Here is a 14,221-nt window from a genome sequence, read left to right as displayed (position 1 = left end):
GAATTTTTTAATTTTGTTTCGGCTACGGTAGACCAACACGGCTACCTACCTGTAACCATTATTATTTGTTTTGTTTTGTTTTTTTTTAAAAAAAACTAATCTGGTAATGCAAAATGAGAGCAAAGGAAAGAAGGATGTGATTTTTGTAAACAGCTTTGAGGTCCTCTGGCGATGCAATGGTAGGACTCGAACCCATGGCTTTGAGGAGAATCTGACTAGACATCAGGAAGAACTTTCTGACGGTAAGAGCTGTTCGACAGGGGAACGGTCTCCCCCTTGGGAGGTGGCGGACTCTCCTTCCTCGGAGGTTTTTAAGCAGAGGTTGGATGGCCACCTGTCCTGGATGCTTTAGCTGAGATTCCTGCATTGCAGGGGGTTGGACTAGATGACCCTTGGGGGTCCCTTCCAACTCTGCAATTCGATGATTCTACGAAATCAGAACGAACGCTCATTGAACAGCAAAGCATCCTCCTGCAAACGAATCGCGGCAAATGCTCTCCAAACACGTCAGACGGAAGCCCCGGCGTTGCCTTGAGCACCTGCGGGCACGTGCCGTGGGTGGCTGCCCCAGGGCATACCTGAAGGGCGCCTGGCTCAGAAGCAAACAAGCAGGGGGGGGCAAGGAGGAAGAGGTGGGAGAGGGAGCAGGATGGGCCTCGTGCAAAGGAAGGTGGCGCTGGGCACCGTGCCACCTGGAGAGCAGCCCAAATCTCCCTCTCAGGGCAGGTGATGCAGAAGGGCTGGAGCGAAACCGGGGGGCACACACTGTTTGGGCAAAGAGGGGGTGAGCCACACAGATGGCCGGGGGGGGGGCTCTTGGCATCCCTGGGGCCACGAAGGGATGGGGGCCAGCTCTAGATGCAGCGAGGTGCTGCTTCACGTGAGCCCTCTTAGGGAAATTAAAAGAAGAGGGGGAGAGATTTAAGCCATTAGCCCTGAAGGGGGGGGGGAGCTGACAGGATCACGTCACCCCCAATTAGCCAGCTTAGAGAGGCCCAGGCAGCTGTTAATGAGCCGGTGACCGGCGGGGGGGGGGGAGTTTGCGCCTGAAAATAGCTGCCCACAAGGAAGAGGTTCCTGGTCTCTCCGAAAGGCCTCGCTCTCTCCCGCCACTTAGGTTTCGGTGGTGATTCCCGCACCGCAGGGCAGTTGGACGGGAGAACCCTTTGACTTTCTCCACGACAGCCTTCCCCAACCTGGCACCCGCCAGATGTTTCGGCCGACGTCTCCGATCAGCACGGCACGTGCATCTCAAGGGCACCATCTTGGCGTGGCTACCCAGGGCACCCCGTGACCAAAGGAAGTCTCCTTTGTGATGGCCGCCAACATGAACGGCATTGAAAGAGGACCGGGTGAGGGCTCTCGAGGGCTCACAATGGCTGTGCTCTCGTCCCTGCATTGCAAGGGGTTGGGCTAGAGCAGTGTTTTTCAACTTTTTTGGGCAAAGGCACACTTGTTTCATGAAAAAAATCACGAGGCACACCACCATTACAAAATGTTACAAAATTTAACTCTGTGCCTATATTGACTATATATAAAGTAATTCTCCCACGGCACACCAGGCAACATCTTGCGGCACACTAGTGTGCCGCGGAACAGTGGTTGAAAAACACTGGGCTAGAGGACCCTTCCAACTCTACAATTCCACGGTTCCACGATCCCTCTGCAGTTGGAGGCTGCAATGCTTCTGAATACCAATTGCTGGAAACCACATGAGAGGAGAGGGCTCTTGTGGTCGGATCCTGCTTGCAAGTTTCCCACAGGCATCTGACTGACCACCATAGCTGCCAAGTTCTCCCTTTTTTTAAGGGAAATTCCCTTATGCTGAATAGGTTTCCTCGCGAGAAAAGTGAAAACTTGGCAGCTATGCTGACCACTGTGAAAAGAGAGTTCTTGACTGGATGGGCTGTTGGCCTGATCCAGCAGACTTGCCTTGGAATCATAGAATTGTAGAGTTGGAAGGGACCCCCAAAGGCCATCTAGTCCAACCCCCTGCAATGCAGGAATCTCAGCTAAAGCATCCAGGACAGATAAGCACCCAGCCTCCGCTTAAAAACCTCCAAGGAAGGAGAGTCCACCACCTTCCAAGGGAGACCGTTCCCCTGTCGAACAGCTCTTACCGTCAGAAAGTTCTTCCTGATGTTTAGCCTGAATCCATGGGTCCTACATCCCAGAGCAGGAGAAAAACGTTCTTACGTTCTCACAAGGTGCTCCTGTTAATGTTTAAAGCCCTAAATGACTCAGGCCCCAGAGGGGGACCTCTTGAGAGTTCCTCCATCCTCAGAGGCTCAGGATGGTAGCCTGGGAGAAAGGGCCTTTTCTGTGGTGGCCCCTAAGCCATGAAACTCCCTCCCTACAGAGGCATGTCTGGCACCTTCATTGCGCAGCTTCTGGAGGATGCTGAAGACACTTGTCCCTGGCCTTTGACCCTTCAGGTGCAAGTTTTTAGGACCCACCTTATTTCTGTAACTGCAAGTTATTTTAAACTGGTCTTACTTAACATTCTAACGTTCAAAATCTTGTGGGCCGGCCTGGGGCCTTAAGATGGGATAGTAATAATAATAATAATAATAATAATAATAATAATAATAATGTGTTCAGATTCTGCTCCCCAAAGGCATCTGGTTAGCTGCTGTGAGAACAGGTTGCCATTGGCCTCATCCAGCAGGTTTTTCTTAAGTTCTTACGAGTTGCTGAGAACACAGTTACTGGCTGGCATCCTGATGTGTGGGAGCAGCGAGGGGCACCAGCGAAGAGAGGATTTGGCCCTTGTGGGTGCCCCCATGCCCCCCCAATATCCTGCTCCCCTCCTCACCACAGCATGGATCACAAACTCAAGGTGCCTCTTGGTCTCGAAATCCAGCGCTTTGCCCAGGACGATCCTCCCGCTGTTGGGCAGGTCGATCCGGAAATATTTGGCGTCGGCCTGGAAGTTCAAACAGGGGTGGTAGCCACGCAGCTGGCACGGCTGATGCCCACAGAGGGTGACAAGCCCAGCATCCCTCAGGGTCCCCTCTCCCAAAGGCGCTTCTCCCGCCCGCTCACCCTTTGCCCTGCAAATCCATTTCCTCCACCCGCACAGGTATTGGCCGTAATCTACGCCCACGGCCAGGTCTAGGTGTCCTGGTTCCCCCTTGGCTAATCCCACGCCCACGCTGGCGTTGCCATGGAGCAACGGGGGTCGGCGAGGGACGGGCAGGTGCACTGCAGCCCCACGGTTCTGGCTGAGTGAGGGCTGGGCACCGGCCAACTCAGCCACGGCTTCAACACAAAACGGTGCCAACGCCTTGGCTTGCTTTGCTTTCCGCTGCCGGCGACCCATTTGGGGCTGGTAGGTCGGAAGGTCGGGAGCTGACACGGTTGTGGCTCTGCGTGGTTGGTGGGAAAATGGATCCATAAACGGAGAGGGAAGCAGTCAGAAGGGGCGCCTGAGTTCTTGCGATGGCCCAGTGAGATCTCATGCAACCTTCCCTGAGGAAGGTGGTAGGGTTTAAAAAGCTCTCTCCATGCCCAAGTTTGCACGATCTTCCCTGCGGGTTGGACTAAATGACTGCCGGGGTCCCTTCCAAGTCTACAGTTCTGTGATTCCCACAGCCCAGTAAGACAGGGATAGCCACCCAGGGGCATTTCCGGGGGGTTGTTCCGAGTGCAAATTTGCCTTTGCGTGCAAAGCCCCGGAACATCACCCCAGCAAAAGTTTTGGGGTGCTAGAATTCTAATAATAATAATAATAATAATAATAATAATAATAATAATAATAATAATAAAATTTATTATTTATACCCTGCCCATCTGGCTGGGTTTCCCCAGCCACTCTGGGCGGCTCCCAACTAAATATTAAAAACACAATAAAGCATCAAACATCAAAGACTTCCCTGAACAGGGCTGCCTTCAGATGTCTTCTAAAAGTCAGGTAGTTGTTTATTTCCTTGACATCTGATGGGAGGGCGTTCCACAGGGCGGGTGCCACCACCGAGAAGGCCCTCTGCCTGGTTCCCTGCAACCTCACTTCTCACAGGGAGGGAACAGCCAGAAGGCCCTCGGAGCTGGATGTCAGTGTCTGGGCTGAGTGATGGGGGTGGAGACGCTCCTTCAGGTATACTGGACCGAGGCCGTTTAGGGCTTTAAAGGTCAGCACCAACACTTTGAATTGTGCCCGGAAACATCCTGAGAGCCAATGTAGGTCTTTCAAGACTGGTGTTATGTGGTCTTGGCAGCCGCTCCCAGTCACTAGTCTAGCTGCTGCATTCTGGATTAGTTGTAGTTTCCGGGTCACCTTCAAAGGTAGCCCTACGTAGAGCGCATTGCAGTAGTCCATGCGGGAGATAACCAGAGCATGCACCACTCTGGCGAGACGGTCAGCAGGCAGGGAGGGTCTCTGCGTACCAGGTGGAGCTGGTAGACAGCTGCCCTGGACACAGAATTGACCTGTGCCTCCATGGACAGCTGTGAGTCCAAAATGACTCCCAGGCTGCGCACCTGGTCCTTGGTGCAGCGGGGAGGTCGGTACACCAAAAGGAATCCTGTACTGCCCTTATTGCCCAACTTCCAGAACATTGATACTAAAATTAAAGCAATCCCCAGCACCAACTAAAAGTTTGCCTTCTTCCTCCCTGTGGCCTTGGGGAGAGGACTCACCGACGTGCCGTCGATCACGTACATGAGGGTGTCGCCATCGGCATCCTCTGCCTGGGTGCTGAAGATCACGGAGTGGGGGGCAGCCAGCTGGGGACAAGAGAGTGGGAGAGCAGGGTTAGGCGGGAAGTCAGGCCTAGTGAGAGGGGTCCTCCTTACCCACTCTCTCATCCTTCCTGAGATATGGGGATAAATCATACCCAGGCAATGTGGTTGGCTAGAGAACCTCGTCCCTCAAACCAGTGACGTCTCATCTGCCCGCCGTGAGAGGGAACAGGAAACACTCTTTTTTGGCAGAATATCAACTTCCTCAGGATTAGCCTTTTCCACCGCGGTTTCGCAGTTAAGTCATGCATTGAGGACCAAGGAGACCCGGGTTTGAATCCTCACGCCGCTATCAAAGGCTTACTGAGTGACCTCAGGCAGGTGCGCCGAGTTGCACCCAAACATGTGGGGGGCCCTGTCGCACATTGATGATGTCACAAGCACAACGCCCCCCCCCAGTTGGGCCATGCCTACCGGGATGCTCTGGCGAGGGCCATGGAGGGCAAAGATCACCCTCTAAGCCGCTCGCCTTCACCCGGCACCCCAGTGCTCGTCCAGGGGTGGTGGGCATGATGGCCCCCTCAATATTGGGTGAGGGAGGGCTCAGCCCCCTGCCTCAAAATATTGAGTGGGGTGAAGCTTTTTCTGCCCCCTATATCCAGCACCCTGACCTCAGGCCAGTCACTAATATCACTCAGTTTAACCTGCCTTGCAGGGCTGTTGGGAAGATAAAATGGCTAGAGGTGTGCAGAGAACATCCATCTGCTCCTTGGAGGAAGAAGATAATAAAAAGAAACCCGATCTTTAGCAATGAAAGAAGATGTCCCGCAGCCGCCCTGATTTGACTGGGACACACCAGAATCACAGAAGCCATTCACAGCTTCGGATTGGATCCCAGAATGTCCTATTTTGCGGGTCCAGCACTTTTGCGTGAGCCAAAGGATGTTGCCAATAGCCAGTGCTTGTTTTCTTTTAATACAATGTTTAGGGGGTACTCTCATTTTCCTACTCATATTGAAATACTGCCCCTCAATGAGACCAAACTTAGATCCACTAAATGTTGAGGGGTATGTGGGAGGAAGACCCACAGTTGTTGAGCTTTTTTGGGGGGGTGATCAACCAGGATCACACGATCAACCAAGATCAGCCAGGGGTGCCCCGTGATCGACTAGTAGATTGCGATCGACCTGTTGGACAGGGGATGGAAGAACCTGGTTTCCTGTGGTTTGCTGTTTGTTCCGATTGAGCAATAAAGAGCGGGTTTTCTTTGGGAAAAGCCAGACCGCTTGGACCCATACCTAGAACGATTTGGACTAAATGGGCCTTCTGGTGCCTTCCAACACTACGAGTCTATGATTCTAACCATGTCCGAGCCAACTTCAGGATAAGGCCGGTTATAACTCATTTCCATTATTATTACAAATGCAGCAAATAAAGAAATAAAGCGAGTGAACACGACTGAGCTCGCTCCTTTCATCCTACTCAGAGCGACCACTCCTTGAGTCCCCGACATCCGTAATACCCAGCAGCCGCCACCAGAGGCCGCTAGCTCACTCTGCCAAATGGTAGGACCGGGACCTTGGCAGGACACCCCCCCCCCAAACATGGGGTGACACCCCCACTCTCAGGAAGAAGGAAGGAAAAGCCAGAAAAATTCCTCTGTGTGTGTGAAACGCATGATTATTTCTCTTCCTGAACTCCCCGCAAAATGCTTGGTCTTTCTCCTCTCGAGTCCCCTATTCTGGAGAAGGAGCCCGGGGTCTTCCTGACCCCTCCAGTCCCAGCTGGGCGCCAGGCGCTCACCTCACTGATGTTCTGCGTCAAAATGGTGTCCTCCCGGAACCGCGGCTTGTTGTCGTTCTCGTTCATCACCTGGACTATAATCCTGTACTCAGCCTGCCAGGGAAGAAGAGGGTGTTGTGAGCTTCCCTCGAGCGCCGCCTGCCCCGGAAAACTATAGTTCCCTTTGCTGGGAGAAATGGAGATGGGTGGGGGGTGGGCCTGCGCCCTGGAGTTGGGAGACGGGGATCATGGACAGCAATGCAGCAGCGGGTCCCCCGAGGATCCTGGATCTCTGTTTACAATTTTGTGCTACATTTTACAGCAAGGCTCCCATGGGAGAAGTGTCACAGGGCGCCAGAGCTACAGGAGACGGGGTCCATGGGATCACGAAGAGTCGGACACGACTAAACGACTAAACAACAATAAGGAAAAGTGGGACATTCCAGGATCAGTTCAGAAACACGACCAAACGACTAAATAACAACAACAACAACAATAAAATGCAATGTTTTGTACCGGCGAGAAGCCGTCTTCCGTGCATGTGAAGGAAACCATCAGAACGGGAGTTTCCAATGCCTGGAAGAGAGAGAGAAAAGAGAGCGTCACCCGACATCATTCAAGCATCTCTTTCCTCAACTTTGCAAATGCAGAATTGTTATTTTTTTAATCCTTTTTATTTGTGCTCACCAAGGGTTCCTCATCATTCTGGGGGGAAAGAGGAGAAGATGGGCGCTGCAGGGCTCTCTCCTGGGCCCAGTGTCGTACAACAATTTTATAAATGGCTTGGATAAAAGGAATTGAGAAGATCCTGTCATATTTGCAGGTGGTACCAAACTGGGAGGGGTAGCTGATGCCACAAAACACAGAATCAGGATTTAGGACGGCCTTAAAGATTGGAGAACAGGGCCAGAAGTAACTAAATGGATCTCAGTAGGGACAAAGAGATGGTACTGCGCTTAGGCAGGGGAAAAAATCTAAGGCACAAATATAGGATGAATCATAGAATCTGTACATCCTAGGAGCCTACACAACGCAAAACACTGTTGCTGTATGTTGGCTTTATTTTATTTGTTTCTCATTTTATATTTTGGAAATGTACATCCAGTGTTGTTTTTTCCCTTTAGTTTTTTTTTAGGGGCTCCCAAGAGCTTGTTTAGCTTATTCGTAAATCTGGCACTGGCAGGGGGGGCCGCACTCACCTCTCGGTCCAACACCTTTTCCTCTGAGACGTTCAGCCGCACAGCCTTCCCGTCCAAGTAGAACCAATCGGCGTCGATCCCGCCCAAGGTCAGCTGGACGGAGTCGCCCTCGGGATCGGCGGACACCATTAACCGGCAGACCAAGGTGCCGTAGGGACTGTTCTCCGGGATCTCGGTGAAGATGTTGCTCCCCCCGCTGCACTGGTCAGCAACCGCTGGCAGTCCCGGAGGGGGAAAGGGACAGGTCAGACACCGCTGAGAATTTCACAGAGTGGCAGAGACCCCCAAAGGTCATCCAACCCCACCCCTCGACCGGCTCGATCCACATCCATGAGTATTCAGGGCTTGGGCGAGACTGTTCCATGCCACCCCAATCTCCGATGGGTGAGAAAACTCTAGAGTTCCAGCACTTACTTAGGGTCCTGCTTCCTCGGAACAAAGGTCAGCGGATATATGGTTTTATTGGCACATATTTACAACCTGGGCATTTGATGGAGGGCCTCATGGTGTCAACACCCCAACCGATCTCGCTTCTGCATTTGTCACAGTTTTGGATCCACCCCAGAGCGGTCACACTTTACCCAAATCTAACATCCTCTACCGTATATAAGACTGGGGGGGGGGGGTTTCCCTGAAAAATTATGTTTAAAATAGGGGGTTGTCTTATACATGGGTAGTGCCCAGGGGGTGGCGGCGTGGGATTGCTTGATGCCGCGAGCCTGAGATGGTCTTCAGCGCGCGGCAAGGGGTGGTGTTGATAGGGTGTTGCTGCAACAACTGGGCCGGCGATCGACTGTCGCGACGGGTGCAAGTGTTAGCATCTGCCATGTGGGTGTTTGATTTCCAGCAATGCCCCCCCCCAAAAGCTCAACAACTCTGTGCAGTCCTCTGCAAAAAAAAAAAAAGCTCAAGAGCTCTGGGCAATCTAACCCATTTTCTTAATTTTTAGTCCCCCCAAGCAGGGGATGTCTTATACATGGAGGTGAGTTATACACGGAAAAATATAGTAAGCATTTTTAGATGTGTAATGTAACTAGATAACTCTATTGAGAAATGGAGAAATTCAGAGAGGTGTGGCTTTTGAATGATGGCTGCATTTTGGGGTTTCTCCATACCATTTGCCTCACACCTAGAAAGCACGGAGCTGAGAGTTTTTTCCGTTTGCCACGCCAGGAAAACCCTCTCTTTAGAATCACAGAATTGTAGAGTTGGAAGGATTGCCCAAGGGTCATCTAGTCCAGCCCCTTGCAATGCAGGGATTTCAACCGAAACATCCAGGACAGATGGCCATCCAACCTCTGCTTTAAAACTTCCAAGGAGAGTCCACCACCTCCCAAGGGAGACCGTTCCCACTGTCAAACAGCTCTTGCCGTCAGAAAGTTTCCCCTGATGTCTAATCGAAATCTCCTTTCTTCTAATTTGAAGCCATGCGTTCGAGTCCTACTGCTGAATCAGAGCAAACACCATTCAGCAGAAAACTCGGTTGAGGTTTGCTCCAATTCAGTGGCACAGAGTGGGATTTCCCGGGGGGGGGGGGGGGAACGGCAGGACAAACAGAAGTGGGAATGAGCATTTGGTTTGTGCATAGTTTTGGGAAATGTACATTAGGGAGGTTTGCCTTTGAAAGCAAACCGGCACAACATAAGCAAAACAGCAAAACAGAAAAACAGAATCCACAGGTTGAACAGCCATCTTGGTTTTCAGACTGAAGCCATTTTGGGGAGCAAGATCTAAGATCTAAATATGTATAGAGGAATTTCAATCAAAGCAGCACACAGGAATATTTAGAGGGGGGAAATGTGCTGTATTTAATTGAGCAGGGAGGTATTTTTGCTATTCCAATTGTTTTTATTTTAAGCGTACGGATGCACAACGTTGCCTTCGGCCAGCCAAACGGAAAGGTCTGAACAACAACAAGCAACACGTCGGGTAATAATATACTGACAAAATATAACATTATATTGTTTCAAAATTCATAAACAGAAGATATAGAATATGTGCATGGAGTCACAAATAATAGGAATCAAATAAATATTCCTTGAACAGGAATATAGGAGGGGTGAGTCACTATCAAAGATCACTGAGATGGAGGCAAAAAAAGCCTTTCCACAGTCAGCATCCTGCAAATGCAATGATACGGTAGGTGCTCCAAATGTAGCAATAGGGTAACAGTTCTTCCAGAACTTATTACATTGTCCCCAAAGGTACATCTAATGGCCATGGACCAGCTTATTATTGACGTGTTGCTTGTTCTTGTTCAGAGCTTTCTGTTTTGCAACACAAATGGAAAGGCCTGGCAGCTGGAAGACCGAAGAAGGACTTGGGAAAACCTTGTAATTTCCAGCGTGCTTTAAACCCCTTATCCAAAGCAGCTTGTGCCAGAAGCTCTTCCTTCCTGCATCCACTAAGATTTCTGGACTCATTAACAAGTTTCACCCCCGGACAAAACCTGTCTGGTACCCAGTGGTAGAGAAAGAACGTTTCAGACTCTGGACTTGTTCCCAACCGCCCTGCTTTTAGGTAAAGGTAAAGGGACCCCTGCAGGTGGCGCTGTGGGTTAAACCACTGAGCCTAGGGCTTGCTGATCAGAAGGTCAGCGGTTTGAATCCCTGTGGCGGGGTGAGCTCCCGTTGCTTGGTCCCAGCTCCTGCCAACCTAGCAGTTTTAAAGCACGTCAAAGTGCAAGTAGATAAATAGGAACCGCTCCGGCGGGAAGGTAAACGGCGTTTCCATGTGCTGCTCTGGTTCGCCAGAAGCGGCTTTGTCATGCTGGCCACATGACCGGGAAACTATACGTCGGCTCCCTCAGCCAATAATGCGAGATGAGCATGCAACCCCAGAGTCGGTCACGACTGGACCTAATGGTCAGGGGTCCCTTTACCTTTACCTTAAAGGGACCCCTGACCTTTAGGTCCAGTCGCGGACAACTCTGGGCCGAGGGAGCTTTACTGGCCGAGGGAGCCGGCGTACAGCTTCCAGGTCATGTGGCCAGCATGACAAAGCCGCTTCTGGCAAACCAGAGCAGCACACGGAAACGCCGTTTACTTTCCTGCTGTAGTGGTACCTATTTATCTATTTGCAATTTGACGTGCTTCCGAACTGCTAGGTTGGCAGGAGCTGGGACCGGACAATGGGAGCTCACCCCGCTACGGGGATTCGAACTGCCGACCTTCTAATCGGCAAGCCCTAGGCACTGTGGTTTAACCCACAGCGCCACCCCTGCTTTTAGGTAGCAACGTGGTATTTTCTCCATTTATTTCAAGATGTAGGAAGGCTGCCTGCCTGGGTCTGGAGTCCCTCCCGTTGACTGAGCTGCCCAGAAATCCTGTCCTGTCATGGCACCTCCCAAATCACTGGTAAGATTAACATACGGCCAATTGCACCGCCAGTCCAGCATCCTGTTCTTACAGTGGCTGAACAGTTTGCCTGCGGGAAAACCCGCGAGATTCGAACACAAGAGCCCTTTCTCTCCTCCTGAATTGGGCGGATCTGTTCTGCGATGCCACAGATCCATCTACCTAGCAAATCCATTTCCCTTAAGGAGTGCCTTCTGCCAGCTTTGGGTTGTAGCCGAGCTGTGTCCCTATCTGGTAACCACCAGGCTAGACTCCTGCAATGTGTTGTGTGTGGGGCTGCCCCCGGAGACTGTTTGGAAGCTATGGCGGATGCCCAGTGTGGCAGATGGATTGCTAACAGGAGAAAGAAAGCATGTTCTTGTCAGGCTTCAAGGAATCCTATCCCTCCTACGGTGGGATGCCAAGAAGCAGATAACAAGAAGAGTTCTTACCAAGTACAGTGGTACCTTGGTTCTCAAACGCCTTGGTTCTCAAACACCAAAAACCCAGAAGTGTTCCAGTTTTTGGAAGCAGAATGTCCAATGCGGCTGTCGGCTATTGTTACCAGGGCACCTGCACCAATCAGAAGCTGCGCCTTGGTTTTCAAACATTTTGGAAGTCAAATAGACTTCCGGAACGGATTAAGTTTGGCGCTTTTGTTTTTGCTATTTATTTTGTGTTTTTGTTTTTGAGGCTTTTTTGGTTAATTTGTTTTTGTGACTTTGTGGAACCCAGTTCAGCTACTGATTGATTGATCATCTACAATACTGTCTTATTTATTTTATAGTACAGCACATTGATTATTGCTTTCATTTTATGGATCAATGGTCTTGTTAGGTAGTAAAATTCATGTTACATTGCTGTTTTAGGGGTTGTTTTTAAAAGTATGGAACGGATTGATCCGTTTTGCATTACTTTCTATGGGAAGCTGCCTTGGTTTTGGAACGCTTTGGTTTTGGAACGGACTTCCGGAATGGATTAAGTTTGAGAACCAAGGTACCACTGTAGTTTATTCAATATTCACAGAGAGAGACAAAGGAATGCGGTCTCTCTTAGATAATGACCGTTGCTCCGAGTAAAGTCCCACCCCACTACGTCGTCCCTATCCTACACTACTCCTGCTGACCTGTGCTTTCTGCCCCTGAGCTTTCTGTTCTCCTACTCTCACAGCACGCCTGGTCCTGGGAGAAGGGGGATCAGGAATGCTTTCTAGAGACACTGAGCGTGTCAGCTGTCTCTCCCCTGCTGCTGCTTCTTCTTCCTGCTATTCCTCTTCCAATATTTCCCAGCTTCTCCCCTCTGCAGCCATTGAACAATGCCCTTCTGCAAACCACTGTTTTTAATCTATACTGTCCTCTTATTCTCAGAAAGGTGCAGGAAGAGGGAGGGGGTCAGACTCCACCATTCCTCCTCAGTCCATCCCCTGACAGTTCTGGTCCGACTCCACTGGCTGCCAATCCGTTTATGGACCCAATTCAAAGAGCTGCTTTTGGCCTCGAAAGCCTCTTACGCAGCTCGAGAGTGCTATGCCAAAAAGACCACCTAGATCCCGAAAAGGTCACCGTGGCACCTCCGAGCCCAGACTGCCTGCCTGCCTGCCTGTGGCTCCACCTCTCTGCCCCTCGCAGTTCCTGGACTCACCTGTGATGAGCCGGAAGGACATGTCGATGGCGAGGAAGAGGACTCCACATGTCAAAGGAGGCATATTTTGCAGCCAGGCGACCCGGGAGAAGCGGTTCTCACATGCAGGACTGCAGGGCAGGGCAGGCGAGGCAGCCGCAAGCAGGTTTCCTGAAGCGGGAGAAAGCATCACAGCCAATGGATGAGCTGAATACAGATCAGGGGAATCCAATCGCACAATTTCACTTCCCCCAAACTTCAGTTGAGTTCCACATCCATTTGCATTTTTTAAGGGAGATACAAGGAGGTCGTAGATAATATAAGGGTTTGAAAATAAGTATTGTTAGAAGATAAGGATATTTTAATTAAGAAGTAAGATATAGACTGAGTGTTTAAAGGATAAGATACAATAGATATACAGTAGTAAAATGGTAATATTGAAGTAAATTTAGAGTTTATATAAGATTCAGAACTTACTAAATATGAAATATAAATAAGCGCAGCAGGAGGTGGAAGAGGAAGTCAATAGATTAGAAATAAGGGTTATAAGTAAGAATTTTTGTTTTTGTATTTTTGTGTTTTTGTGTTTTTTGTGTTTTTTGTATTTTTTGTGTTTTGTATGTTTTGTATTCTTGCATGTTTGAAAATCTTTAATAAATATATATTTTTTAAAAATCCATTTGCAATTTTTAAAGAAACATATATAAAATATCCTCATGAAAACTCAGCATCATTTTAGTGCCAATTTCTACCAATATAAACTTTTTTTCTTTTTCTTTTTTTGCATGCAATCAGGACTAATATCCACATTTTTGCAAGTGACATTTCCTGAATACAGTGCTTTTTTTTTCCTCCTGGGGGTTACGCAGGGGTACGCACACCCCTAAACATTTTGTGAATCTTTGTACTTTTGTTCATAGACTGTATTTATTTTTCCCGATTTGGACTATAAAATGGTGATTTTCTCGAGTCAAAATGAGAGTACCCCCCTAAACATTTTTATTAGCTCCAAAATGCCACACCAGCTCAAGGGCCAAGGTGTCCCAAGTGGTTCGTCTGGCTCTACAAACTCAGCCTCTCCTAATCTTTATCCCCCTAGCAAAGTCCAGGTCGGCTCATTTTACCTCCGGTTCCACAGTTTTGCACAGTCCGCAAGAAGCAAATCTACACAGTGAAGAGAGCCAGCTGGCATTTCCTGACCTAATCTGACTTCCTTCCATTTATTTGTCCAAATTCTGCTAGAAGACCAAATTCGGGGTTTTACAGTAGATCCTTCCCCCAGGGAGGAGAAGAAGCCGGTTCTGAGCTGAAAGACTGATCCGAGCTCAAAGGTTCAGCCCCGGAATAATAATAATATTATAATAATTTATTATTTCTATCCCGCCCATCTGGCTGGGTTTCCCCAGTCACTCTGGGTGGCTTCCAACCAAATATTAAAAACAATACCGCATCAAACATTAAAAACTTCCCTAAACAGGGAAATCAGTTGTCTTTTAAAAGTAGAATAGTTGCTTATTGCCTTGACATCTGCTGGGAGGGCATTCCACAGGGCAGGAGCCACCACCAAGAAGGCCCTCTGCCTAGTTCCCAGTAACCTCACTTCTT

At 49.6% G+C, this 14,221-nt stretch overlaps 1 protein-coding gene across 1 annotated transcript in view; it reads right to left on the bottom strand.

The window, feature by feature from the left end:
• LOC118091543 (cadherin-related family member 5-like) overlaps nt 1-12,701 on the bottom strand; it is a 34,841-nt gene extending 22,140 nt beyond the window's left edge. Inside the window, exons 1-6 of the mRNA XM_088651946.1 lie at nt 12,638-12,701; nt 7,662-7,876; nt 6,979-7,038; nt 6,484-6,576; nt 4,639-4,725; nt 2,816-2,926 (exon numbers count right to left, since the gene is read on the bottom strand). Of these exons, the coding sequence (XP_088508072.1) occupies nt 2,816-2,926; nt 4,639-4,725; nt 6,484-6,576; nt 6,979-7,038; nt 7,662-7,876; nt 12,638-12,701 (630 nt within the window). The remainder of the gene's footprint in view (nt 1-2,815; nt 2,927-4,638; nt 4,726-6,483; nt 6,577-6,978; nt 7,039-7,661; nt 7,877-12,637) is intronic.
• Nucleotides 12,702-14,221: the final 1,520 nt, after the last annotated feature.

Source organism: Zootoca vivipara, chromosome 9, assembly GCF_965207765.1.
Source record: "Zootoca vivipara chromosome 9, rZooViv2.hap1.1, whole genome shotgun sequence".
Taxonomy (NCBI): Eukaryota; Metazoa; Chordata; class Lepidosauria; order Squamata; family Lacertidae; genus Zootoca; species Zootoca vivipara.
This window is presented reverse-complemented; position numbering and strand designations above follow the sequence as displayed.